This window comes from Hemitrygon akajei, chromosome 10 (genome assembly GCF_048418815.1).
Source record: "Hemitrygon akajei chromosome 10, sHemAka1.3, whole genome shotgun sequence".
Lineage (NCBI taxonomy): Eukaryota > Metazoa > Chordata > Chondrichthyes > Myliobatiformes > Dasyatidae > Hemitrygon > Hemitrygon akajei.
This window is the reverse complement of record NC_133133.1, coordinates 128349502-128376917: the sequence shown is the minus strand read 5'-3', so window position 1 is coordinate 128376917 and position 27416 is coordinate 128349502. Positions and strand designations below refer to the sequence as shown.

At 39.1% G+C, this 27416-nt stretch overlaps 1 protein-coding gene across 12 annotated transcripts in view; it reads left to right on the top strand.

Annotated features, from left to right (window-relative positions):
- Positions 1-26676, top strand: part of cnot4b (CCR4-NOT transcription complex, subunit 4b) — a 175427-nt gene extending 148751 nt beyond the window's left edge. For 8 of the 12 annotated variants that reach the window (XM_073058939.1, XM_073058937.1, XM_073058935.1 and 5 more), the window contains 2 exons: positions 8312-8518; positions 25516-26676. In XM_073058939.1, the coding sequence (XP_072915040.1) occupies positions 8312-8518; positions 25516-25811 (503 nt within the window). In that variant the 3' untranslated portion in view covers positions 25812-26676. The remainder of the gene's footprint in view (positions 1-8311; positions 8519-25515) is intronic. The other 4 variants (XM_073058944.1, XM_073058941.1, XM_073058946.1 and 1 more) reach the window with 1 other exon arrangement.
- The last annotated feature ends 740 nt before the right edge of the window (positions 26677-27416 follow it).

Sequence of the window (27416 nt, the reverse complement as noted above, 5' to 3'; positions counted from 1 at the left end):
CCCTCTCTACCTCAGTGATCCTTGGGGGTCTTGCCATTTACTGGATTGTTTCCTCCCCCTTTCACCTTCCAAACTGCAGAACCTCACATTTATTCAGAATAGTTTTTTTTGTCTTCCTTTCCAACTGGACTGTATCCTCCTCAATGTTTTGACAATCAGGGAAGATCTTGACCTGAGATGCTGAGTCTATTCCACCACCTCCCCCCCCCCCCCCCCAAATAGATGCTGCCTGATCCGTTGAGTTCCTCCAGCATTTTAGGTGTGTTGCTCCAGACAATCCTCCTTGTGTCTGGGTAACATTCTGGGTCAAGATAACTTAAAACAAGGTTCAAAAAGCACCCTGAAGTATTTTGTAGGTACTTTAAAATCACAAATGATTTTGGATAATTATCTAAGGAAGAAAGGTTTGTAGTGTAAGTTCAGTAATAAAGATTTTTGCTCTTGTGGATGAGACAAAACTTGCAAAAGTATGGCAGAAAAGTTAATTGAATTATTTTGAGACAGTTTCCTGCAATAGTTAGCAAGCTCAGACAGGACTAGTTTATAATAAGGATTTCTCTGGGGAAGAGTGGCCACAATGTGATGACAAATTCATGCAACATTCTAACAAATGAATTGGAAACTCACAGAATTCAAGTATCACTAATTATATAGGTCACGAGGGGTGTGTTGGTGTAGGCAGTTAGAGAATTTAAATAGCAAGCTTTGCCAGGAAGCACAATGGTAAATATTTAAATAATTGATTCTTCTTAAATAATGCTTTTCATTGTGAAATAATAAAACCAAAAGATAATGATCCATTGGTGCCTAACCAAGGAAGTTGTGAACAGTATAATATTTCAGTAATAGGTTGATTATTTTGCCCATGCAAGTTTAAGTATTGTTGTAACCTGCACTGAGGTACAGAGAAAAGCTCTTGTATATTATCTGTGCAGATCCATTCATCACATCAGTGCATTGAGGTAATACAAGAGGAAGAATTAACAGTGCAAAATGAAGTGTTTACAGTTACAGATAAAGTGCAGGCAGACAAGGTGCAAGGCCATAACAAGGTAGGATTATAAAGTCAAAGTTCATTTTATATAAGAGGACCATTCAGTAGAATTAAAGTCAGATAGAAGTCATTCCTTGCGCTTGATGGTTTGTGATTTCAGGCTTCTACCCAATGAGAGGAGGGAGAAGAGAGAATGTCTGGGATGGCTGGTATCTTCAATTACATTGACTTCTTTCCTGACGCGGTGAGAAGTGTAAACAGAGTCCATGGGGGGGGGGGGGGGGCAGGAGGGTGATTTTTGTGATATGCTTTGTTGAGTCCACAACTGAAGTTCCTGAGGTCTTGGGCAGAGCAGTTTCCATACCAAATGAGCAGGAGACTAATGGATTGAGTTTCAGAACAGCAGAAGAATGTCAAACATTTGACAGTGAAGATTGAAAGAAAATAATCAAAGAATATAAAAATAGATTGTAGACACTTTAAAAAACTTTTTCAAAGAGGACATAGCAAAAATGTGCAAATAGTGACATGGGTAAACAGTAGAAATTATAAGAATGCATAGCTGTCTTCATTACGTTAGACAAAGCTGCAGGTTCAGAGGAAAAGGCACTTTCTGATAACATTAAGATCTTCTCATGATGGTATTAATAACAAGGCATTTGAATTTATAGAGATCTAAAACCAGACAAGTATCGTGGACTCTGGAATTGTGCTCAAAGTAGTGACTGCAATGAATATTGATGCATTTATGGTGATACTCAAAAGTTCCAGTTTCTCTTGCATTTTAATACAAAGGAAATTCTATTAAATTTCAAAAAGTCAGAGGGAGCAAAGAACTGCAGTCCAACAAAATATTGTCAACAAAATAGTTCATTATTAAACTGTCTAAACACATTGATTTTTCTTTGTAAAAGCACACTTGTCTTATTAGGCAAAATCAGCATTGTCTATTGAGAATGTAACGTGAAAAATGTGTATCAGTGAATTTAGTACATTTTGATTTTACAGAAGTATGTACCACATGCAAAATTACATGAAATCAAGGGCTTCGGTAGTTGAGTTATAAATATATGCAGGGATAAAGAACAAAAAAGGATTAAATGGTTTTTTTTAGAATGATAGACGGTATCAAAGCTTGCTGGAAGATCAAGATGAATGACCATATGAGCTGTAAAAGTGGTGTGAAGGAACTGAAGATATGCTAATTAGGGAGATGGTGGCAAATGAAGTATAACTCTAGGAAAATGTGAGAATATGCACTGCAAAAGAATGTTTAGAAATAATTTTAACAGAAGGGTTGGTAATGTTGATGTTAGTTCACAAGATTTAGAAAATATCCAGGTGTTGGAAGGAGTTAAAAAATGAAATACACATTACAATAAGGTTTTAGAGCAGAAGTAAGGTTTGTGATTATACAGAGCTTTGATTGAGTTTCTTTTAAACTATGTGCAGTTTTAGTCTCATTGTACAAAGTAGGATGCATATCGTGTGGATTTACTGGAATTGTTGTCCCAGATAGTTTCTATTGGATGAAATGGACAGAAATTACTGATGTTGAAAATCCTGAAATAAAAACAGAATACGTTGCGAACTGGTCAGGCATTATCTGTGAAAGTGCAGCACACACTAATTTCTGGAGGAACACAGCAAGTAGTTTCAGGCCGAGCCCCTTCATCAGGTGCTACCTGACTTGCTGAGTTCCTCCAGCATTTTGTGTGTGTTGCTCAAGATTTCCAGCATCTGTTGAAAGAGGACGTATGTTACCTTTTCAGATGGATCACTTTTATAAAGATGCTTCCTGATGAGTTTGTACCATTTTTTGTTTTTAATCCAGGGTTGAATTAAGTGTCCTTTGAGAAGCAATTGTGTAATTGGCCTCTACTGGCTGGATTTGAGTGGTGGTTTCATTGGAATGCAAGTTGTATGGAGTACAAAGTGACTTCAGATGAAAGAGGCTGGAGGGATAAGAAATAGAAAACAGTCTTAGCTCAGAGACTGACCATTTGGGGCTGAGATAAGAATTTATGCAGATATTGAAAACCTTCTCTCCTTGGGGCTGTGGATTCTTGGTCACTGGATATTTTCAAGGTTTAGATGAACTTTTGGACACCAAATTTACAAATCTAGAGTGCAGATAAAAAATGGACAAGGCACAGCATCAGCCATGGCTTTATTGAGTTACAGAGCAAACACAAAGCCTTTCTTCTGCATCTTCCTCTTATGGTGCTCACCAAATTCGCCTGAACAGCTCTACTGGTTTCAGGCTTTTCACCTGGTTTGTACGTCACATTGCATCAAATGCTTGCCCAACCAAATTAAACTGTTAACAGGATTTTGGCTCTATCATGCCTTCTGGCCCATAAGTTACAAACCTCCACCAGCTGGACTGATTAAAACTCTTTCACAGATCCCCTCTTATCCTTTTTGTCATAAATCAATGCTGTTCATGCATTTGAGCCCTGACAAAGGAAATTATCGTTTTTGTTATATGTAGGACCCTTAACTTCCCCTTCATCTGGCCCTTAACTTTCCCTTCCTCTGCTGCCTCATAAAGGATCAACCCCTGCTTAATTGTTTCTCATAACTTGACCCCATCTCTGTAAATCTCTTAAATATCCATACTGGAGCTATAACCTTGCACTGTGGTAAACTGAACTGCATTCAGTACTCCCAGCTGTGACCCAGTCAGAGCTTTGTACCATTCCAGCATTACCCTCCTTGGATGTGGTTTTGCTTCTCTGTTATTCCTGTAACATAATGTCCCAGCCTTCAGTCCTCCAGACCTAATTGGTTAATCCATGCTTCCTTAGCTGCACTAATGGAAAGTGAATGTTTACTTCAGTCCACTTTCTCGGGAATTTTTGCACATCTCTGACCTTTATTGTTTGTCTCCAGTGAACATTTATACTCCTGGAGCACTGACACTGCCTGCTCGTGCCTAAGATAATTGTGTTACTGTTTCTGCACAGAACCCCTAATTTGACTAACCAGTCAGCCTGACCTTTCACCTCTGTGAAACTGGCATTTATGTTAGACTTTCTTATGCTTGATGCAATTTCATGATTTTTTGTTGACAATCCAAATGATTGCATTTGAAATTCAGTTCCTTTGTGTACAGTCTACTTAATGGACTGGGGCAGGCAGAATTGACCATTAACAAAATCACTTATGAAACAGGACACAATCTCATTCCACAGTCATTAAACTAGTGAATAATTATGCTCCCATTTCTATTTCATTACCTTTGTGGATGTTTAGCAGTATTAATACCAGTGAAATGGAAACAGCTTTTCTTAGAAAAAAAACTTCCCTTTTGATCAGATCAACAAGACTGTGATGAGGGTAGTGAATTTATAATTATCCTAGCTGAAAAGGGTAGAGGAGGTGAGGGAACGGGGAGGAGAAGAGACGCACTTTCCATTTATCTTAAACAGACTGGGTTAACTACATTATTAACAAAATCAAGTTTCTAAAGATTAAAACAGGCTAAAAACATATTTGAGTAAAAATAAAGTGAAATTATTTCTGGCAAAAGATTGCATGTAGCCCAGTGTAGTTTCTTTTGACACCGGTTTGTGAATTCTCAGTTGGAAGAGTTCTATGATGTATCCTATTACAGATGAGACAAGTGACATGCTGGACCAAGTGGGTTGTTTGAGATGTTTGCTGTTATATCCATCTCACTCCTGTCACAGAGATCTGAGATCTGGCATGCTCAGTGCTTTTCCAATGGCTGCTCCTCTTTGGAGTAACATGAGCCATGAGATGATGAGGATATTAATCTTTCCAAGGGCATTCTGCTCTTGTGCAAACCTTTTATACTGATGGACCTTGCAGAAGAGTGTCTGTTTATGGTGATGGACCTTAGGTGACATAACCTTTCCACAGAGTGCAGTCAGGACCTCTATACTAGGTAGCTGAGGGTGTTGATGTTTACCTTTCTTGGTAATGAATTTATAGGATTTTGCAAAAACAGCAAAGGTGATATTTCACTGCCTTGAGGTTCCAAGAGCAAATTGTTTAAAGTGTACGCAATAGCAGTGAACATATTTAGTAGACTTCATGCTAGATTTAAGTGCTTCATTTCAAAGCTGACTGCTCAGTTGGCTAAAGTGAGATTTGTTATTTGTCTGCCTTCACTGGCTCTTACTACCTTTTGATAGTTGGTGGGTTTTGATGTCATAAGATGGGGAAGGGGGTGGTAGAAGTCTTTTATCTTGGTGTAAACCCACTTCTCTTGTAAAATCAGTGAAGAAACCAACATTGTTGTGTTACTTAATATAAACATAATGTAAGCATCCTGTACTGAAAATCTGAGTGAAGTTGAGGTAGTCCAGGTTCTGTTATTGGGGTGCTGAGGGTTAATATTTTCCATTGATGTCTTAAATTAGTTCCACCCCAGAGAGAAGGTTGTGGGAAGGGAAGTCCAATATTGGAGTAATGGTGAAGAAGGTTGGTGTCCTGACATAACCATTTTGACCCCAGAATATACCAGTATCGAGTTCATTATAAATTTTTTGTTTGACAGATCTCATCATATTGCAAAAACAAAACGGTAATGAAATTCTGGAGATTTTTGAGAAGATTTCTTCATAACTCATTTCAGTTGACAATGTTAAAAGCTTTTTTTCTTGCTGAGTTTGATCTTTTCCCTGTTGTGTTAAAGATTATGCCCATTGTATTTGTTGGACAGAATCTGCATGCAACCCTGAGAGGAGCTATCATGCTACTGGGAAGATGTGGTTGAGGGTCTTTTGTGATTTATTTTATTATCTGTGATTCAAACAGTTATGCTTTCTCCTTTCTTATAAATGTCCATGAATGTGAACTCTCCAAAAGCCTCAGCACATTTTCCTCTTTCAAGGTGACTTCAACTATTTTATTACTTTGAAATGTCATCTCCAGAGGCTTGTTTTTGTTTCAGCTATCAGTGGAGTTGAGGACTCTTGTCAGCCTCCATTGAGGAAGTCTTCCATTTTAACAAACGAGAAAAAGCAACACACATAAAATGCTGGAGGAACTCAGCAGACCAGGCAGCATCTATGCAAAAATAGTGCAGTCGACGTTTCAGGCCGAAATGCTTCAGCAGGACTTTGTTCTTTCCAGGCAACATTGTCTACCTCAGTGTCCCTGCTGATCTCCCCTTCTCTTGCCCCTCAGCAGTCTTGGTCCTTGGGTGTTTAGATTGTAGATATTTTTGACCGCACTGAATCATCCATGCAAATCGTGGTTTTGGCAGGTTGATGACTCACTCCACTTTCACCCTTTTGTCTGATCCTTAGGTGGTGATAATTAGTTTGGACCTTGGTCTTCAGGTAGCAACACTTTCCCCTACTTGTCCCCAGCCTCATGAAATGTGGTTTATTGAGTCCTAGAACAGCTTGCTTTTACACTTAGTTGATGTACCTCCTGGTCATTCTCAACGGTTGTTTTTTTTTTCTGCGACAGAAGGCAAGAATCCTCATGGATGCTAATTATGGAGATTTCACCAAGCTATGCACAGTGCAGTTCATGTTCGATGGGAATTACCTGATTATTTAAGAAAGATACGTGCCCTCAACAGCATGTCTACTGTTGTAGGAATTGTAGTCAATGCAACTTCCCAGAAGGATCTGCTACCTATCCTGAGCAGCACACACAAAATGCTGGAGAATTCAGCAAGTCAGATGTTGCCTGATCACAAAGTTACTCCAGTGGTTTTTGTGCATTGCTCAAGATTCTCAGCATATGCAGAATCTCTTGTGTTAATGATTTGCTGCCTATCTTGATATTGATCATTTTCATCCAATCAGCAGTGTGCCAAAGTAGAAACAAGCTAACCTGTTCATCTTCCAATCACAACATGAGTTCTGTTTTATGTGCAGAGGTCAGTGAGTTGTCAACTGAACATATTGCTTATTTGATGGACGTTCACTGTCAGCATTGCTAGCAACACTTTAAAGTGTTACTTAATGTTACTTAATGTAACTTAATGTTACTAGCAATGCTGATAATGATTGTCCATCCCTAATTATCCTTGAACTGAGTCAACCACGTCGTGGGTTTGGAGTTCATTTTGGGCCAAACTGGGCAAGGAAAGAAAGTTTCTTCCCTCAGAACAGTAATAAACTGGATGCATTTTTTTCCATGACAACAAAGTAGTTAAATGTCCTATTTAATGACATGATAATTGTCTCTTTTAAAAAGGGGGACAAGTTGAATTTTGCTGGTTGCTGTTGGATTCAAATTGTCTTTGAGTCAGTGGTGCAGGAGTCCAGCTGTTGGTCAAGTTACCACAGAACTAGGATTGAAACAAAAATGTTGACAGTCAGAAGTTAAAATTGAGGCTCCCTTTAAAGGATTAAAACAATTAAGAATTTAAACTTATTTGAGAATGGGGTTGAGAGGGATAAAAAATTGGCCATGATGGAATAGCAGAACAGATTTGATAGGCTGAATGGCCTAATTTTGCTCCCATGTCTTGTGGCCTTTTTCCAAAGCTCCACTCATTTGTTCTCTCATTTTCTGAAGGAGGTGGAAAATTCAGTCGACAAAATCTCCAGTTTATTGTTGGGATTCAAAAATGGGAGCTGTATGTTCTTTGGTTAGATGCATAGCATTTTTGTTCTGGAGTTGGTGGTAGGCAGTTTGCTGTGCTCTTTGAGCTCAGACTGATGGTATTCCGACAGATTATCTGGGCTCATAAAAGTAGATTAAGTTAGGTGTTGATCATTTGAACTAATCTGTTGAGCACCTGTTAAAAATTTCACAGAAATGACTTTACACAATTAATTTGAGTGTTTCCAGTACAGTGATTTCAGATTGCTTTTGGCACATGAATCAATGCAGATGTATTGGTTAAGTAAACTAAAATCTTAATATGCTGGATAAAGTAGGACTTGCTGAGCACATGTATGAGTTTTAAAAGGCAGAATGTACACTACTCAGGGCATTGCAGGTGGTTTTGGGTCATGGAGTCAAATAAACGTGATCTCTAGGCATGAAGGTTAGGGAGTAGACATGAGTTTTGCGACTGAACTTGATGGGATTCAAAGGATGCTTTTAAACCACTGAAGTGCAGTGCAGGCCAGCAAGTAACCATTGGTACAGAAATAGAACTTCTGCTATATTGAAAAAAGCAAAAAATAGGGCCCCCAGAATTGAGTGTATGCACTCATCCTAGCGGAGTCATTGTATGCATGCAAATCAATTGTTAAATATGTTGTTTTCCCCTCCTTGAAAATGGCATGGATTCAAGACCAGTAAAATCCAAAACTTATCTGGCAATGCCCAGTTAATTTTTGTTTTTCCTTTCATTTTATTTTATTTTTTTTTCAGACAGCGGCAGTAATGTGGCAAGTTTAAATGTGAAAGAGTGGCAGGATGGTCTACGGGCACTGTTACCAAATATTAACATCAATTTTGGGGGACTACCAAATGCTGCTTCCTGCTCTTCAGTGAACCATGCAGCAACAACCTCAGCCAACAACACCAGCCTGAACTGGGAGAGTGGGAGTAGCTGGATGGACCCAGCAATTATAACAGGTGAGGCCAACCAATCATCTCCATTCAGCTCACTCCTTTACCCTTGTACCAACCCAGTTGGGATCCAGTGGTTCAGACTTGAACTGCATCCAACATCCAAATTATGAACCAATATTGATTGGTCGAATCAGCATTGATTTTGATTTTTCAATTTTGAAATCAACAACCAAAGGGATTTTTGTTCCATTATTCCAGGGACTTGGTGTAAATGGAGTTGCAGGTTTTGTTTTTCTCTCTTTGATATATTTTCTGATTTGTACTGTTGAACAGTAATACTGCGTGGGTTAAACCAGATTAAAGGCGGGCCTTACTGAATCTCAGGCTGACCTTTGTAGAGCTCCCCACACTGTGGCAGGTGATGGAAAGATGACTGTTTTCACGTACATTTGCTTTTACCATTCCAGTCTTGTGTTCTGCATGGAGAGCATTTTGAAATGATGTAACAAATCTGCTTGGTTCCTGAGTGGTGACTGAGAAGTTCAGTTAGTGCCGTTTCTTGTTTTTTTTTTAATGATGCACTTAAAATGCATTCATTTGTATTTTTTCATTCGCTGGCAATATTGCCTCAACTCATCAGCAGAAGATGATCTGCAAATAAATAAAATCTCAACTATAGTTAAATGCTGGATGCAACACAAAATGCTGGAGGAACTCAGCAGATCAAGCAGCATCTATGGAAAAGAGCAAGCTGTTGATGATTTTGGGCCAAGATCCTTCACCAGGATTGAGAGAGCAAGGGGAGGTGCCTGAACTATAGTCACCCCTTCAAATAGATCTTATCTTCTGTGCAAATCGTATAGAAAGCTCTGAAAGTTAAAATTAAAACTTCATGTGCCGGGAATCTGAAATAAAAACACACTGCTGGAATCACTCAGCATGCTTGGCAATGGCTGTGGAGGAGGATGCAGTAAATGTTCCTCTTTAACCTGGAACTTTTGTTTTGTTTCACTTGTCTCAGATACAGCCAGCTAGCTGAATATTTAGAAAACTATTTGAGATTAATTGCCACTCCAGCAGAAGATATGACACTGCAGAGTGACACCTCGCAGGCAGCTAGCAGCAGCATACATTCGTACTGTGAACTAGCAGAGGTTAGCAAATTTGAATTTGGACTCGTGGGCTGGATCAAGGTTATAGGACAGGCCATTATTGCAACTTAATGAGGACAAATGTCTTGCACTCGAGGTGTGCCTATTGAAACTGGATGTTAACATGAAGTCAAAGTTTATAGCATTCCAGGATGACCTTATTGAGCTAATTGTGCTTCAGGAGACTGCATGTTTCAGATATTCTGTTCATGTCTGTAATATCTCCTGCAGCTTTATCCTTCAGACTTCAAGCTGTTGGTTATTTGATGTTTGTTGGACCTTGCTGAATGCAAGCGAGTGCTGCATTACCACATTGCAATGCTGATCGTACTTCAGCACTTCCATGGCTGACATCTGTATGGGGGAAATGAGAAGCGCTATTTTTAATTTTGGGTTCTTCTTTTGTTCCCAGTGCCCCCATTGCTTGTCCCCCACCTTTCTTCCTTTTGTATAGTTTTTGTCTTGTTTGTTCTGTTCCACTCATGCTGGTGAAATGCATGTTTGGTGTGAATTTTCCTTTGAAGTGCAGGGGATTGTTTTAGTCAGCGTTGTAATATATTGGATTGAAGTTAAATTGCAGTGTTGTTCCACTTCAAGTGGCTGATTAAGAAAGGTTATTGATAAGCTAACAATGCTTTAGTCATTTGCACTAATTTAAGTCAAAATCATCCTCTATTAACAATCAAAACCCAACTTCTTCTGACATTTGGTTCATGCCTACCAGCTGAGGCATCTTACTGAACTTTCAAATCCATCACTCCAATTCCAATTGTTTTGGAAGTTCTGCTTTTTTAGTGAGTATAAAGTAGATGGCAGTGTTGCACTGACCAGAGTGGTACCAGTTCAGTTCTCAGCCGGTGTTCAGTTAGCATTGAACCTCTGGTACAATATGGAGAGGCAAAACCTCCCATTGTCCTATTTGTGATTTACAAGCCATGCCAGTTAATTCTACTAAAAAGGATATGAGCACTGCACAACAGAAATTTAGTAGTGATGTTCTTGTGCTTAAATGACCTCTTGCATTCTACTCAATATAAAATAATTCCAGAAGAATTGGATTTGTATCACAAACAGAAAACTGAGAAGCTGTGTTCAGTAGGACCAGTTGGAAAGCCTTTCAAACATTTGGCACTTGACCAATGGACAAAATGGCAAGCTGTGTCTGTGACCTCTTAAGAATGTGGAGAGTAATGTTAGAATTTGGGTAAATAGAACAAATTATAACTGGGTCTGCAGAATGTGCCCATGAATCCAGTCACTGGACTGTACTGGTGTTCTGTGAAGTGAATTACAATATCTCTGAATTGCTTTACTGCTCTGCCACATTGATATAAGGTTTGAGGAGAATAAGCAGAAAGAAATACAACTTTAAGGCAATATGTCTATTTTGGGTTAAACCATGGATGGGCTATAAACACATCTCTTTGGACAGGAGCAGAGAAATCCTATGTTATGAACGGAGCCTTTTTGTAGGAAACTAAAATTTGCCACATGAAGTTTCTAAAACACTGCTTTGGAAAAATGTAGAATGTATAAACTGAAAACATTGTTGTGGAAAATAACTGTTCTTGCTCTCCTTTATTCTCGTGTGTGTATAATACTTATGGCTGCTATGTATTTTCTAATACACAGAGACTTCTCGTTTTATATTCAGAACCTCAGGGTGAATGCCTCCTGAGCTTTTCAGAAAAGACTGATACTGTTCATGTACTTATTTAGCTTTGATTCCTGCACTCAAAGAAAGGTGAGGTCACCTGGAGGGTATTTATAGTTTTGTGGCAATTGGCAGCATGTTGTGAAATTGTTTGTGCCATGCTGTGCTTTTGAAAATCTAAAATAAAGCTTCTCCAGCACAGCAAGTGGCCTGTATGTTAACTGAGGATATTGTCAAACCTGACCTAGCCATCAACTGGTCTGCATTCTGGAAGGCAATGCACTGAAGTATTCTAGCTTATATAATGTATCGTGTTTAGATCAGGGAGACTATTCTCAGTTATGATATAATCAATTGCAATCATGCCCCTGATTCAGAAATTCATTGGTGAAAGGCATGGATAAGGCGGATGATAAGTCTTTTCCGAGTCCCAAACTTGAAGGTATAGATCTGGTGTGAGCAAGGAATGACTTAAAAGGGACCTGAGGAGCAAGTTTTCATGCTGTGGGTGATGAATATATGGAGCAAGCTGCCAGAAGATGTGGTTGAGACAGGAACATTAGTGTTTAGGAAGTACTTGGATAGGTATATTTTTCAGACGGGAATATGGCTGAGCGCAGGCAGATAGGACTAGCTGGGTGGGCACCATAGTCATCATAGACTGGTTGGGTTGAAGGTATTGCTCTATGACTCTTATGCTTGAAATGTTTTCTGTGCATAAATTAAATGCACTGGTGGTTAGGCCTTTATTTTTATTTATGTTCAGCAGATTTATTTTGCCATTGAAGCTGCTCAGTTCTGTTATAACTCCTGCTCCCATTACCAACACCCTAGTAAAATCTGTAATGGAGATTGAGTGACAGCAGGCATACTTCAACTAGTCTTGTCCCATTCATGTACAATGTGAATAGCATTGACTTGCAGTGACTTGGCTCCTTTTACCTATGGAAACAAGATCTTGGCTGCTCATTTGCCTGTGAAGCAAAACAACCTTAAACAATGCAAGTGAATGCAAGCACTAGTGTTGGGAATGAGAGGAACATGTTTGAGTGGACCCATGTTTTTGTTTACCACTGATCCACTGGAATGTTTTCTCCTCTGATACTGAGATGGAATAGTCCCATTGTTGTATAGGCCATCCCCAGCTTAATCACTGACACCTGAATGTGCAAACAAGCTCCTTTAATATTATTTGATTTATAAGCCTGTGTGCAAATGCATTCATTTCCAAAAACAGCAAAACTATTTTCCTCTCTTTCAGTTGTTACGAACCCCGTAACTGGGTTACTTACCAGCAAAGATAGAGGTATCCGTTGGAGTCTGCTGATACTATTTTTAACAGTATTTATTAGTAAAAATACACAAAAATAATATCAATGCAAATATACAGATAATATACATCGTCAATGCTAAACCTAAAAGTGCGGGCATAATAATAAACAATAAGAAACAAGCTCTATTGTTGTCTAGGGGATAATGAATTGTCCAATGGAAATCTAAAGTTCATTTCAGTTCATACAGGCTGCAGCCGTTGTTTGTTTGTCGCTGTGTTGCAAGTGTTGGAGAGAGAGAGAGAGAGAAATAGAAGAATAACTTGCCGACTTTCCTTGATACGATCTTGATCCGTATCCGTCCTTTAGCTAGACCGTTCCGTGGAGGACTCGCCACCCAGGCAAGGGTGGACACACACACAAGCCCCCCACCGGTCTCGTAAGTTTCTCCTGGTGTGTCTGAGGGGTGTTCCCCAGACCCAACTTTTATCCTCACTCACGGGGTCTCAGATGTCAATCAGGTTGGGATGATGCAATCCCTCAACCAGACCACTCTGGTTGCCCCCTGAGGGGTTTCAATGACCAGTACAGTACTCAATACACAATTCCTTCTCCAAGAGACAATAGCAGTAATCAGTGGTTCCGTTCCGCTTTTGTTAAGAGACATTCCACCTGGTTGTGTATTCTCCGTTGTCTATAACAACTGCCTTTGCTGTGATCCTGCGTCTCTCTCTCTCATTACTGACATGCTGTGTATCTCTCTCATTTCCTGGGTCTCAGACCCGAAATAATAGCGATCTTGCGATTCTCAAAAAGGAGGTGGGGGGGGGGCATTGGCGATTCTGGACCCTTCTGTCCATCAGATTTTCTCCTCATTCGTAACACAGTTTTAATAATTGTTCTTTCTCATGTGCTAATGCAGTTGACATCCCACAGACCTCACCCACTACCGCATAATCAAAGTCCATACTCTGTGGTTATCCTTAAATAGGACAGTTTGTTGAAGGTGAGTTCAGAAGGTTGCTTACTGATTGCCCATCCATTGTTTCAAGTAAGCATGAAAAATTCAATAGCATTAGCTGAAAAAATTTCTTCCGAGCCTCCTTAATATTCACCTTTCTATCAGAAGAGATGAACAGATTTTCAGATGTTTATCTCATTGCTCTCTGTGGGATCTTTATGCAAATTGCCTGCAATATTTTCTATATCAAGAGGAGTGGATATACTTAAGTGATTTGGACCTCTTGAGCTTGTGAAAGATGCTGCATTAATGAATTTTTTTTTTTGAAAGACGACTGGTCTGGAAATTTGGCTTATCCTTCATTTCTATAACTGGAACTCCTTTCAGTAAATATCTGATACCTTTTCCAATACCCTCGAGTCTACAGCCAAATTTTTTCACTTTCAAGTTTATGCATTATGCTGATCATTGTGTTCATGAGAACCAAATGTGATCCACAGATTTGGTCGTTACTGTACAATTCTTCTCTGCCATGATTTCAGTTAAGATTATTGTCACATTACTTGGACTTCAAATAAGCCAAACTACTGGTGTCTTAGCAATATTTTAAATTTTATACATACTGGCCAAAGGAAGGCTGAAAGAAAAAGGCTTAGTGAATGGAGTTCGGTGTACTGTATGAACAGCCTAAAATAACATAAAATACTTGATAACCATGTTCTGTAAAGCATATTCTTACAGTTCACTGCAAAGTGCTGTTTTGGTTGATCTACACATTACTTTGAAACTTTTCTTCAATGATAAGCAAATATTTTCTGTTTTTGTAGATTTTAAAGATTTTGAATCTCTTTCTGAGTTTGCTTGTGTTTCTTGTCTTTCTTTAACTGAGGTGACAGATGACATTTGGGATCTGCCACATTTCCTCTGAGGGTAAGGAACATAACATTTTCTGCAAATATTTGAATTGTAAGGCAATGGTGTTAAGAGGTGTTTGGCAGTGCTTTTGGAATCAGTGACATCCGGAATCTTCAAGCATACAAAGAGGCTGTCTCCTGCCATTTTTCTCCACAGCTTGTCTACACATCATATTTTTCTACACATCTATAGATGTGCTGTGGAGAGTATATGGACTATCTACATCACAACCTGGCGTGGAAACACTGATGCCCTTGAACCAAAAATCCTACAAAAAGTAGTGGATGTCATCATGGCTAAAGCCCTCCCTACCATTGAGCACATCTATATACAATGCTGTCACAGCAAAGCAGCATTCATCATCAGGGACCCCCACCACCCAGGACATTCTCTCTTCTCACTGCTGCCATCAGGAAGAAATTACAGGAGCCTCAGGACCCACACCGCCAAGTTTAGTAGCAATCATCAGGCCCTTGAATCAAAGGTGATAACTCAACTTCACTTGCCCCATCACTGAAATGTTTCCACAACCGATGGACTCATTTTCAAGGACCCTTCATCTCATGTTCTCAATGTTTATTGCTTATTTATTATTATTATTTCCTTTTTGTATTTGCACAGTTTGTCTTCTTATTGAACACCCAAGTTGGGTGGTCTTTCATGGGTTCTTTTAAGGTCATTATTCTAAAGGTCTATTGAGTATCCCCTCAAGAAAATGAATCTCAAGGTTGTAGATGGTGACATGTATGTACTTTGATAATAAATAGAACTTTGAACCTCGGTGAACAGTTGATATTGTGGCGGTCTGATAGTAACAATTAGGAAGGTGATATTTTCTCAAATACATTCATAAGCAGCCAAGTTTCTAGTCATCTGGGAAGCACTGTTAATCCATTATTGAGCTGTTTATAATCTAAATTGTTAACTTTAAAATCTCTGGAATGCTACCCCAAACTTGAATACTGTAGGTATAATCATTTGGGGAAAGTTTGAATTGAATGGAAGAGAGCTCATTCAATCTTCTCAGGGACACTCACAGGCAGTCTTCATTTCTATCCTACCCTGGCAGGTGAGTTTGACAGGAGTTGAAATGGGCCATCATCTGCTTTGCCTACCACTGTACCCTTGAATGAATTTAGGTAGGTGGTAGGGTAGGTGGAAGAAAAGATACTTGGGCCTATTCATTTTTAAAACTTGAACACATCAAAGTAAATTATTTCAGAAACACGGATGCCAGGTGAGCATGGTGATTCTCATATTTTATGTTACTGTTCTTTTTGTGGTATTGAATGCTTGGCTGGTTGGTAAGTCAGGTCAGTGTAGATTGTAATAATCAATATCATTTCACTCTGTTCTCCTCTTGCCACCTCCCCTCCTAAGTGTACAATCAAATTAACATCTGCTCTGCCTTCGACTGAGTGGAAATCACTACCTGACTCTACTAATCTCTGCAGTTCAGTTTGCAATTGAGTAAATTTATAACTGAGTCATTGATGGTTGCTCTTCCCTGAAGTGCCTAATTATTAAAATAGCTATTCTAAACACTTCAACTGTTGGCCTACCAACCACTTGTTGTATAAATATAATGGCTACTGCATCAGTTGTGCAGATTGAGCACATACTGCATGTCACAGAAAAGTAGTATCCATCATCAAGGACCCCCACCATCCAGGCTACCAGAAAGAAGGTGTGGGAGCTACAGGACCTACACCACTTTGTTCAGAATCAGTTATTACCCCTCAGACTTTTGAATCAGAGGTGATAACTTTGTTTGCCCCACTGAACTGTTCCCACAACCTATGGACTCAATTTCAAGGACTCTTCATCTCATGTTCTCAGTATTTATTGCTTATTTATTATTATTGCTTTCTTCTTTTGTATTTTCTGTTTTTGTCTTTTGCACCTTGGTTGTTTCTCTGTCCTTTTGGGTGTGTCTTTGATTCAATGTTTTTTGGAGTTACTGTACATGCCCAAAAGAGAATGAATCTCAGAGTTCTATATGGTGACATATATGTACTTTGATAATAAATTTACTTAACTTTTATTTAATCATTGATTTGTTTGTCACTTTTGCATCTTAGAGGATAGAGATAAGAAAGCAATATTGAGATATGGTTATTCAAGTTTTCATAATGATCAGTTTCTAGGGTTGAATTGTTAAACAGGAAAGGCAAGATCAATAATAGTAAGTGAGAAGAAATAGTCTGGCATTAAACTATTAGAACACTCCAAAGGAATTGTGTTTTGAATGTTAATGTAGCAAGGCCTGAGGGCCAATCTACATGGCTCTTCCTTTATAGCCACTATTACTAATACATTATTAGCCAAACTGAGTGAAAAGTCTAATCTGGTGTGCTAAATGCTTCGCTTGCATTTGGTCAGCCTCAGATCATTCTCCTTTCTACTTGCTTTACTTTGGTTTCCTTCTAAATGCAGTTTCAGTTAATTGGGCCATTGATTAATCAAGACAACCACTTACTTGGAGTGACTCCTAAAGAACAAAAACTAATCGAGAAAATAGCCTGGATTCTTTTTGTTAGTTTGGGGCCCTATTCCGCTTAATTGGGACAGGAAACTGACGAACAGTTTCTAACGATCATCAGTCACATGCACTTGTGTGGTTATTGAACACTACACCATGCTTAGAGCGAACAGTTTCTAAATAGCATCACTTGCGTGTGTGTTCAAAAAGGAGTGAGTTTTTTCACGGATAGTTGACGAGAAATAAGCAGTAAGTCAAATTGGAACTGTTTTGCACACTGGTTTCAAGCATTCAGACTTGGAAATGCCAGAAACAGTGTGGAGTAAAACTTACGGTTTCAATACTTTGGGAACTACGAGGAATTTGAAGGTATCAACAATCATCTTGAATGCTACAAAGAAAATGAGAGTTTGGATAATGGAATCAGTGAAAGCATTGTAAGAAGGTAGTCCACTGGCGTCTGCGCTGATTTTGTTCATTTACAGTCAGTCAAAAAGAACACGGCAGCATATACTGGATGAATTCCTCTGATGAATATAATATTCATAATTTATATTATGTATAGTAGTACTGGTAGTGTTCTGATTTGTTCTGTATTTCATTTACTCATTTAGACAGTAACTGGGTTTTTTTAACCTTAACTATTTCCATGAAACTTTGGCTAATTATGCACAATGTTCAAAATTCAGCTATTCAGCTTGTTTTGTGTTGTGTTATAATCTGTTTCATGCCATCACCCAAGAGGAACTTCCCTTTTTTAGAATATCAGAATCGGCTCCATCCCACTCGACATTGCAGTAATTAAAGCCATTTGTCAGGAAGAGCCGTTATAATAATTGTGGAGTGGGCACTGAGTTATGGTTCCATTGTCAATTTGTAATGTATACATTTGAACACTGGAGAAGATTATATCCGGCATTGTCTATGATCTACACTGGTGCTCACAACCCATGTAGCAGGTTAAAGCTTATCTGCCTTATTAGCCCTGTATATGGGGACTGGCTGCCTGCCTTTTGTCTAAACTGTTGTTTGCTGTGGTCTCTCCATAAAATCAAACTGAACTTAAATATAATTTAATATAAGGCACTCAGTTTCAGGTTTATCCCACTTGTTTGAAGCAAATGAGGGTGGAAATATTCTGATATTTATTGCAGGAATGGTTTGATTGCAGTATTCCCTTCATTTTACTTCACCTAACAATTCAGAAATTCAGTAAAAACAAATTCCTTATATCCTGATAGTTAATGTGGGTTTAAAGATGTTATTTTTTTATTGGAAAGTGTGCCAGAATTCTGAGATAATATCATGACACCCAACCCTTCCAATACAAACTCATGATTTTGGTTTAATGAAGTTTATGTGTTGGCTTTTCCCAAACTTCTGCCGTTGCATCAACAAGTGTGTCTTTCAATTGACTGTTGTAGTGACCAAAAAGGTAACTCATTACTCTAGCCACAAACTTCATCTTTCTCCCTGGTCATACTCCTGGACGAGCACACTTAATGAGTTTTACCTTTATTCTTTCTTATCACCTATTTAAGCCTTGGAGTCGTTCAGAGTGGAAATGTGCCTTTCAGCCTAATTTGTCCGAGGTGACTGTGTTGCCCAGCGTGTGTTCAACCCATTGCCATCTAACCCTCTCCCATCCATACGCTAATCTAGACGGCTTTTAAGTTAATGTGCCCGCCTCAACTACTAATTTTGGTAGCTCATTCCAAATACAACCTAATCTTTGCTTGGAAAAGCTGCCCTTGATGCATCTTTTTAAATCTCTCGCTTCTGATCTCCTGTTTTTTCTTAAGTGCCACCCTCCCTGAGGAAAAAGACTATATGCCTTCACACTGTGTGCCCCTCTTAATCTTGTATACCTCTTTCAGATTCTGAACCTTGAAGTCCATTTCATGCTCAGTGGCAGGAATCAAGCCCCGATTGCTGGCGCTGTACGTTCCTATCTAAAGTGCCAAGGTTGAGGGTTCAAAACTCACTGAGGCACTGGAACTAAAATGGAGACTGCAGTGCAGAACTCAGGCTGAGGCCTCATTTGTAGGATGTGATGTCATGGATCAGTATAAAAAGGTCGTATGGCATGATTTCAGACAATATAGGTGTTATCCCAGTGTTGTTGAATGTATCTGAGTGAACATCACAAAAACAGATAAGGTCATCATCATTTTATTTATGGGACCTTGGTGTGCATAGGTTAGCTGCCAGATTCTGGATGTGACCACACTTCAAAGTCCTCCCGTGGTTGTAAACTATTTTGATGCATCCTTAGATTGCACTATATGAAAGCATGAACATGAGAGATTCTGTAAATGCTGGAAATTCAGAAGAACACACAAAATGTGTGTGTGTGTTTCTTTATAAAAGCATATCTTTTTGAACAACAGTTGCAAGAAAATGTTTGTGAACCCTTTGCAATTATCTGGTTTTCTACGTTAATTACTCATAAAATGTAGTCTGATCTTCATCTAAGTCACCATCTGCCTAAACCAATAACACAGAAACAATTGTACTACTCATCAATACTAAGTACACCATTTAAACAATTAGTCTCGGTTCAAAAAAGTATCTGAACCTCTGGGTTAATGCTTTCTATAAAAGCTATTTGGAGTCAGGTGTTCCAATCAATGAGATGAGATTGGAGATGTATATATGACACTAAAGTCAGGTTACTGACAGAGCCTGCTCTTCTCAAGAAAGATCTGTTTATGTACACCATACCTCAATCAAAACAACTTTCAGAGGACCTCAGAAGAAGAGTTATAACTGGAAAAGCGGCAAGAGCATTCCTAAGGCCCTGAGTGTTCAACAGTCCACGGTAAGAGAAATTGTCTGCAAATGGAGGAAACTCAATACTGTTGGTACTCTCCCTAGGAGTGGATATCCTGGAAGGAATGTACCAAATAGCACAACATGCAGTGCTGAAGGAGGTGAAAAAGAACCCATAACTGCAAAAAGCCTGCAGAGATCTGTAGAATTTGCTAAAGTCCCTGTTCATGTGTCCACTATAAGAAAAACACTGAACAAGCATGGTGTTCATGGAAGGACACCACGGAGGAAACCACTGCTCTCCAATGATCTGAGGACGGATGACAAAAATTGAACTTTTTAGCAGAAATACACACTGCTATGTTTGGAAGAAAAAGGGCACTGCACATCAACACCAAAATCTCATCCCAGCTGTGAAGCGTGGTGGAAGGAGCATCATAGTTTGGGGCTGTTTTGCTGCCTCAGGACCTGGACAGCTTGCAGTCATTGAGGGAACAACAAATTAAAAATTGTCTTGCGACATTTTAGAGGAGAATGTCAGGGTAGCAGTCCATCACCTGAAGCATAATAGAAGTTGGATGATGCAATAAGACATGAGTAAATCAACAGCGGAATGGTTTTAAAAGAAGAAAAATCATGTTTTGGAATGGTCAAGTAAGAGTCTAGACCTTAACCCAAGTGAGATGCTGTGGCATGATCCAGAGGTTCGTGCGAGGTGTCCCAGAAATATTGATGAACTGAAACAGTTTTGTTTGGAGGAATGGTCTAAAATTCCTCCTCACCATTGTGCAAGTCTGATTAGCAGCTGCAAAAACCATTTGATGGAGAGTATTTCTGCTAAATGAGGTTCTACCAATTATTAAATACATGGGTTCACATACTTTTTCCAGCCTGAATTGTGTCTGATTAAACAATATGTTCAATAAAGACATGAAAAGTACAATTGTGTGTTAGTTTAGGCAGATTATATTTATCTATTATTGTGACTTAGTTGAAGATCAGACCACATTTTAAGAGTGAGTAATGCGGAAGAACAGGTAATTGCAGAGGATTCGCAAACTTTTTCTTGCAACTGTATATTACAACAAGTTGGAACGGCACCAAATATTTTCTGGTAGTGGTATAAATTACTGCCTTTCTTTCAGTATCCTTGTTGATGAGGCTTTGAAAGACATTGTTTCCAAAATAATTCCTGTGGTTTTTTTTTGCTTTTTTAATACTTGGGCCTTTTAATCAAATAGTATAAAAGGAGGTTGGAATATAAGGTAGACAAATGTATTAGTGTTATTGGTGAAGTGTGAAGAGTTTTGGATTGAATGCTATCTATAGTGCTATTCAAATTGGTTAATTCAGGAGAATGCATTGAAGGCTTGGATCCTAACTATGAGAGTCAAACTGAGAGGTCATAACTATGAGTTAAAAATAAATCAGATGAGGAATTCAAGGGTATCTTGGGTAAGGTAAGTAACAGATGTACTTGTGGGGAAGCTGGATAAGTACAGCAGGAATAAAGGATAAGTTGATACCAGATGAAAGAAAATGCTAGCCACTGGAGCAGCACAAAACTGCCAGGCTGAAAGTTTTTATATAGTTTTCTGTATACTAACTACAGGTGTAGTATTTGTGTGAGTAGTTTTGCCATGTTCAAGATGTATTTTAAAAGCAAGAAACGGGTGGCAATGGATAAGGTGGAGTCTTTAATAGTATGGATTTAATCCATGGTATCATAAGGAAAATATTGCTGATACTGCTTGCTGATAAAGTGGGTGGTATGTAGCTGAGAGGAGACACCACAGCCAAGTTCAAGAGGATATTTAAACCCACTGAATTGGTGAACAAATGACAAATAAATATCAGTGTAGCTAAAGAGAACATTTTAGTCAGAATAATGTTCACCACACAAGTGCTTTGGAAAACAAGTACCTGGAGCAAAAGTAGAGGATCTTAGAAGTACAAGTACGCAAATTCTTTTAGCAGCAATGAAGGTTAATGTCATTTTCAGGTATGAAAAGGCTCACAGAGTAACACATTTTATTTTGGATGAAAAGCAAAGTCACCTTGAGATTGCTAAGAAACTTAGCGAATTTAGAGTTGCAAAGCAGTGGAGCATTGTATATGATATGAGATAATGTTGAAAATACAGATTTTCAGGTGAGTGGTATAAACATTCATCATTCAGCACAAAATTCAATATGTTGGTGTTCCATACTCTTGGAAAGGAGAAAATGTTAGGTGGCATAATGGAGTTTTAGATTATTGTTAGATGGGGAAGATATGGAGATGTTTCCACTTTTGTAGGAGGCATAAGCTAAGGAAATAAATATACAGTAGTCAAAATTGAATTGACAGAATTGTTTCTCCTGAAATCACTGAATTGGGGATGGAAAGTGGAACTCAGACTACATGAAGTTGAAATTGGGTGGATTTATCAGGAAGGTAGATAAACACGAGAGAGAGCAATAGATGGTTGTGTTGATGGGGTTGTATGAAGTTGTGAAGGAGGGTTAAATAAGGAACAAGGATTTTGATTGTTTGCAGTGTTTGGAGGAAATGTAGAACATAGGGCATTACAGTATACTGCTGACCCTTAAGCCCTCAATGTTGTGCCAAACTTTCCCTTCTCTCCCACATTTTTCTTTCATCCATATGCCTGTATAAGAGTCCTTTAAGTGTTCCTAATGTATCTACCACCACCCTGGCAGTGTTTCCATGCACTTGCCACTCTGTGTTTCAAAAATAAACTACCTCTGACATTCCCCCTCCTTATACTTTCCTCCAAGCACTTTAAAAGTATGCCCTCTTGTATTAACCATTGTGTCCCTAGGGAAAAAGACATTTGCTGTCTGCTCTATCTATACTTATTACCTTATACACCTCTAAGTGGCCTGCCATCTTCTAATCCAGGCAGCAACCTGGTAAATCTCTGCATCCGTTCAAAAGCTTCCATAACGTGGTGAAAAAATAGCTGAGTGATTACTGATCAGAGTCCTTTGCAAAGAAATGTGGAAGTCAGGTGATACCTGTCCTTGGACATATCAGCCTTGTCATTTCAAGTGCAAGCTTGTACTTTGAGTGGAATCCCAAAGCAAGATGGGAAAGAATGCTTTCATCCATTCAGCTAACTCAGCCAAAGTAAGCAGAAAGTGGTTGGGGTCAAGGAGTGGTTGCTTGTCAGTAAGAAGCAAGAGGTGACAAGTTAAGTTTTCGCTCTAGGTTCTCCAAACTCTGCTTGCATAATGTTGGTTTCTGGGTTTATAAAATATTAGTAGTGACAGATTGTTAACAATGGTTTAATAAAGTGCTGTAATTTATTTGATCTGCTGTTTCATTAGTCACCAGCAGTACCTCTTTCAGAAGTCATTTTTAACAAATACAACAGTAGAAGGATGCAAAATCTTCCTCCGAAGGAATAACGTGCCACCCCCTATCCATAAATCAGTCTGTAGGAGCTAATGAAATTCAGACTCCCCTGCTGGCTTGATGCCTACAACTGAGTTCCATCCTTTGGCCGTTAGTAAACAGAATCATAGAATGATAGCAATAATCTACAGAATTAGATGTCTGGAAACTCATTTCCAATCGATGAGTAACCTTCAGGCGATAGATAGTCTTTTAATAAATTTCCTTTCCTATTATTTCATTGTGCTGCCACTAGGATTTCAGTGGAGTATAATGGGTATGTAAAATTTTACTACTGTGTTCACTTAAACTGTATATATTGTTAAAAAGGCACAGCAGAATGATAAATGGCTCACCGTTCCTTTTTGCCTCTCCAAGCATGTTGAGTTGTTTCATTGAATAGGAGAGTAGAAGAATGTGACAATTTCCTCTGAAGCAGTCAACTCCAGCAATGGAGAACACAGCCTTGAGATTTAGTGAGGGCTATATAATAAATTTGGTGACTGTCTTTTGCAATGTAACCCCATTTATGGGCTGTCTCACCGTAACATTTGAATGCACTAATCAGTATAGGATTTTTGATGTGCAATGCTTCCATAAATAATTAACAATACACTGAACCCAATGGCTGCATTATAGAAGCATATGGCACAGTTGTATCTTTTGTAAGTGAATTTGTAGAACTGGGGATGTTTTGAGTTGAGCACTGTGTAGCTTAAATGCATTGTGTGAAACCTATGTGACTGCTGTCGAGGACAGTGAAACATCATGGATGCAAAAGGAATTACTCAAATGTGCAAAGGATTTTATCACTTTTGGGTCTTGTTGCAGCAAAATATAGGAGCCATATTGCATCTGAGCTTTCATCAGCTCAGTATTCTGGTTCAGGAGCAAATATCAGCCTGATATCAGGAGAACACACTGCTCCTGATATTCACTGACTCAATGAGGATTCTGTTCTTGATTTCCTTTTCATCATTTCTTTCCCTTGTGGATAATTAAAACACACATATTTTAGCTGAACGAGAATATTACCCAGTCTCTATTTCTGGCCCTATAATTAGCTTGGAATTGTTGCAATACTTATATTGAATCCTGTTTGAATTATCACTCCCTCCAATAGTGTTCATGGGGCCCAAGTCCATAGCTCCCTGAAGGTAGCTACACCAGATAGGGTAGTAAAGAAAGCATATGAGACACTTGCTTTCGTTACTCAAGAAATTCAGTTTGAATCAAGAAGTTATGTTGCAGTTTTATAAAGCTCTTGTTTGGCCATATCTGGAGTATTGCGTTCAGTTCTGGTCACCCCCATTGTAAGAAGGATATGCAAAGTACAGAAAATGTTTACCAGGATTCTGCCTGGATTAGAGGGCTTGTGCTATAAAGAGACTGGCCAAACTTGATTTATTTTCTCTGGAGTGCCAGAAGCTGTTGGGAGATCTGATGGAGGTCTATAAGATTGAGAAGAATAGAACAGATAGCTGGTATCATTTTTTCTCAGAGTTGAAATGCTGACATCAGAGGGTATGTGTTTAAGGTAAGAGCGGATAAGTTTAAAGGCAATCTGCCACAACAGTTTTTTTAAACAGTTCAATAAATTGCCAAGAGTGGTCGTGGGGGCTAAAACCATGGAGATATTCTTAGATAGGCGTATGAATATGCAGAAAATAGAAGAATTATGGATATTGTGTTGACAGAAAGGATTCTTAGTTTAACGTAATCAGTTGGTCAGAACATCGTGACTGAAGGGCCTGATCCAACACTGTACATGTTCAATAATCAAGGCCAAACTGAATCATAATGTTTCTCAATCTAAACCTGTTCGGTCATGAGCTCAAACTTCATCTGCTGAAGTCTTGTCCAGTGTTCAACTTGTACACATCAGGTTTGTCATCAGGTAATTCCAAGTTCTGAATTACTCAGCTTCCCTTCAACTCAGTGCAGAGTTGGGGTAGAGTTTCTGATGTTAGCCACCTTGCTTCCAAACAAAATGGAGTTTTCAACCTTTGCAATTTTCTAATTGCTCCTGACTCGATCTTGAATTTGAGTTTGAAACCTTCCCGGTCTGAGCAGTTACATGACTTCTTGGCCAACCAAGAGCCAGTAAACAAGAGGGCAATAGTGAATCAAAGTATTTCAGACAGGGTTGTGTGTTTCTTTTACTGATTGTAAAAATTTGGCTTGAAGTTGAAGCTGCCCCCAAATTGAGACTAATGGTTCAACTTCGTGGACGATGTATAAAGATATCAGAAGTTCCTGCAATGCACCGCCTGAAAGGAAGGTGAAAGCTGATTCAATAGCCACTTCCAAATGAGAATCTAATATATTTGAGGAAATGATTTGACAAGATTACAATGATAAGACCCAAATTGATACGTCTTTCAAAGAGGCTGTGCTGTATGATTCTACTAATGTATGAATAAAAGCAACATTAACATATTTTCTCTCTCTGCAGGTGTCCCAGCGTCCACAGGGAACAGTTTAGATGCTCTGCAAGATGACAACCCTCCACACTGGCTGAAGTCGCTCCAGACACTGACAGAAGTAGATGGCCCCACAACAGCACAGACAGGACACAGTAATCCCTTCAACACACAGATTCCCTCACACAGAGCTGGCTGGGCCCCTTACCCAGCACCCTCCAACCCAAGCAACTTCCACTCTCCACCTCCAGGTTTCCAGACAACCTTCAGACCCCCCAACAAAACCCCCACAGATCTTCTACAGAGCTCTGCATTGGATCGTCACTAAGAAAAACTGATTTACTCCCCTCTTCTCCTTTCTTTCTCTCCTTCACTACACATAATCTCAGTTCCTGATCAGTGCCAGACACAATGCGATCGCAGGTTACATTAGAATTACCGGGAGAATTTTTTTTTCTGCTCACCAGTCTCTTGACAGCATGCTCCCCCCCCCACCCTTGGGTGGGCTGCAGTGACTCCTGCTGACCAGTAACCAGTTCTCAAAACCCATCTTGAACCATTGATCAGTTCAGCACTAATGGAAGCCCTTCGGCTCACCATGCTTGTATCTCGTGCAATAATAATTGCCGCATAGTAATGTTGAAAGCTGCACAGTAAGACCAACTGAAGCGTCAGTCACAAAATTGATGCTTCCCACATAATTGACAGTGCTTTTGAGTTCACGGTCTGCAGGAGAACAGCATGTTGGATAAGCATTTTGATTAGTGATTAAATGGGCATGTAGCTGAGGAGTGGATGAGTTGACTAAAACCATTTGATTTTTTTTAATTTTGACTTTAGCTTAAATAATACGAGAAATGTTTTAAAAAAGCATTCACAAATTTAATACCTAGACAACAATAAAAGAACTGCTGAACGGAGTGGTATATACTCATTTCTTTATCTGTCTTTCTGTGTCTGTCTCTCTTGGCATTTGAAATCCACTGGAAAGGGAACTCTGAGATGGCACTGCGTTAGGAGTCACTTCATTCATCAGGCGCACAACTTGTTGAAACTCCGCCTGCCGCTTCAAGTAATCTGTAGGTTCTGGACATGCAGTATTTGAAGAGTGTGGTTAACCTTGACGCTAAAACTAAAAATGTACCTCTTAAGATTCAAGACTAAATCTTAAATAAAAAAAAATACTTGACTCAGCTCCGTTGGATCTGTAAGTCTATTCTTGCATTCATCTACAGCCTCAATGACAAATTAATGTAGCATTGTCTGGGGTTAAGCATGGATGAACAATATAATTAACCTCTGGGAAGTTGAATGTTTTGTACAGTATCAAACCTATAATGCAAGACCTGGGGATACATTAAACTGCTCTGGCTGTGAATACTAACCAACTATCAAAAAAACTCCTCTGGATGCAAACTTTCTGGAACCTGGTGTGAATTTAAAGCCTTTGAACCACTGATCATAATTAAACCCCCAAGGAAAAGATTCACCACTGCCCACGATCTCAAAAAGTATTAATGGCTGAGCACAGTGGAGATTAACTGAAGCGCTGGAGCCACCTCTGAGAGTGTTGACCAACTCTGCGATCATCTGTGCATGTTAACCAACTCCCACTAAGCCAGTACAAATGTTAACCAATTGCTGTGCTTCTGAGGTTATTAAATACTGCAAATATTAATCTAACACCCAAGGACTGCTGATGAATATGCTGAATGAATACTAATTCAAACACTGCTTGCAAATTTTAACCAGGTTCTTAAAGACCCAATGAGCACACAGGGAAGTACAGTTTACCTCTCATCAATGCCATTTAATATTAAGCACACATTATTTCCTAACCCCATCTCCCACTGAATATTAATATTGATCGTCTGCCTGGAATGATTAACAAACTCCTGAGGGCCGTATGCAATAGAGGGTGGTGCAGCTCGTC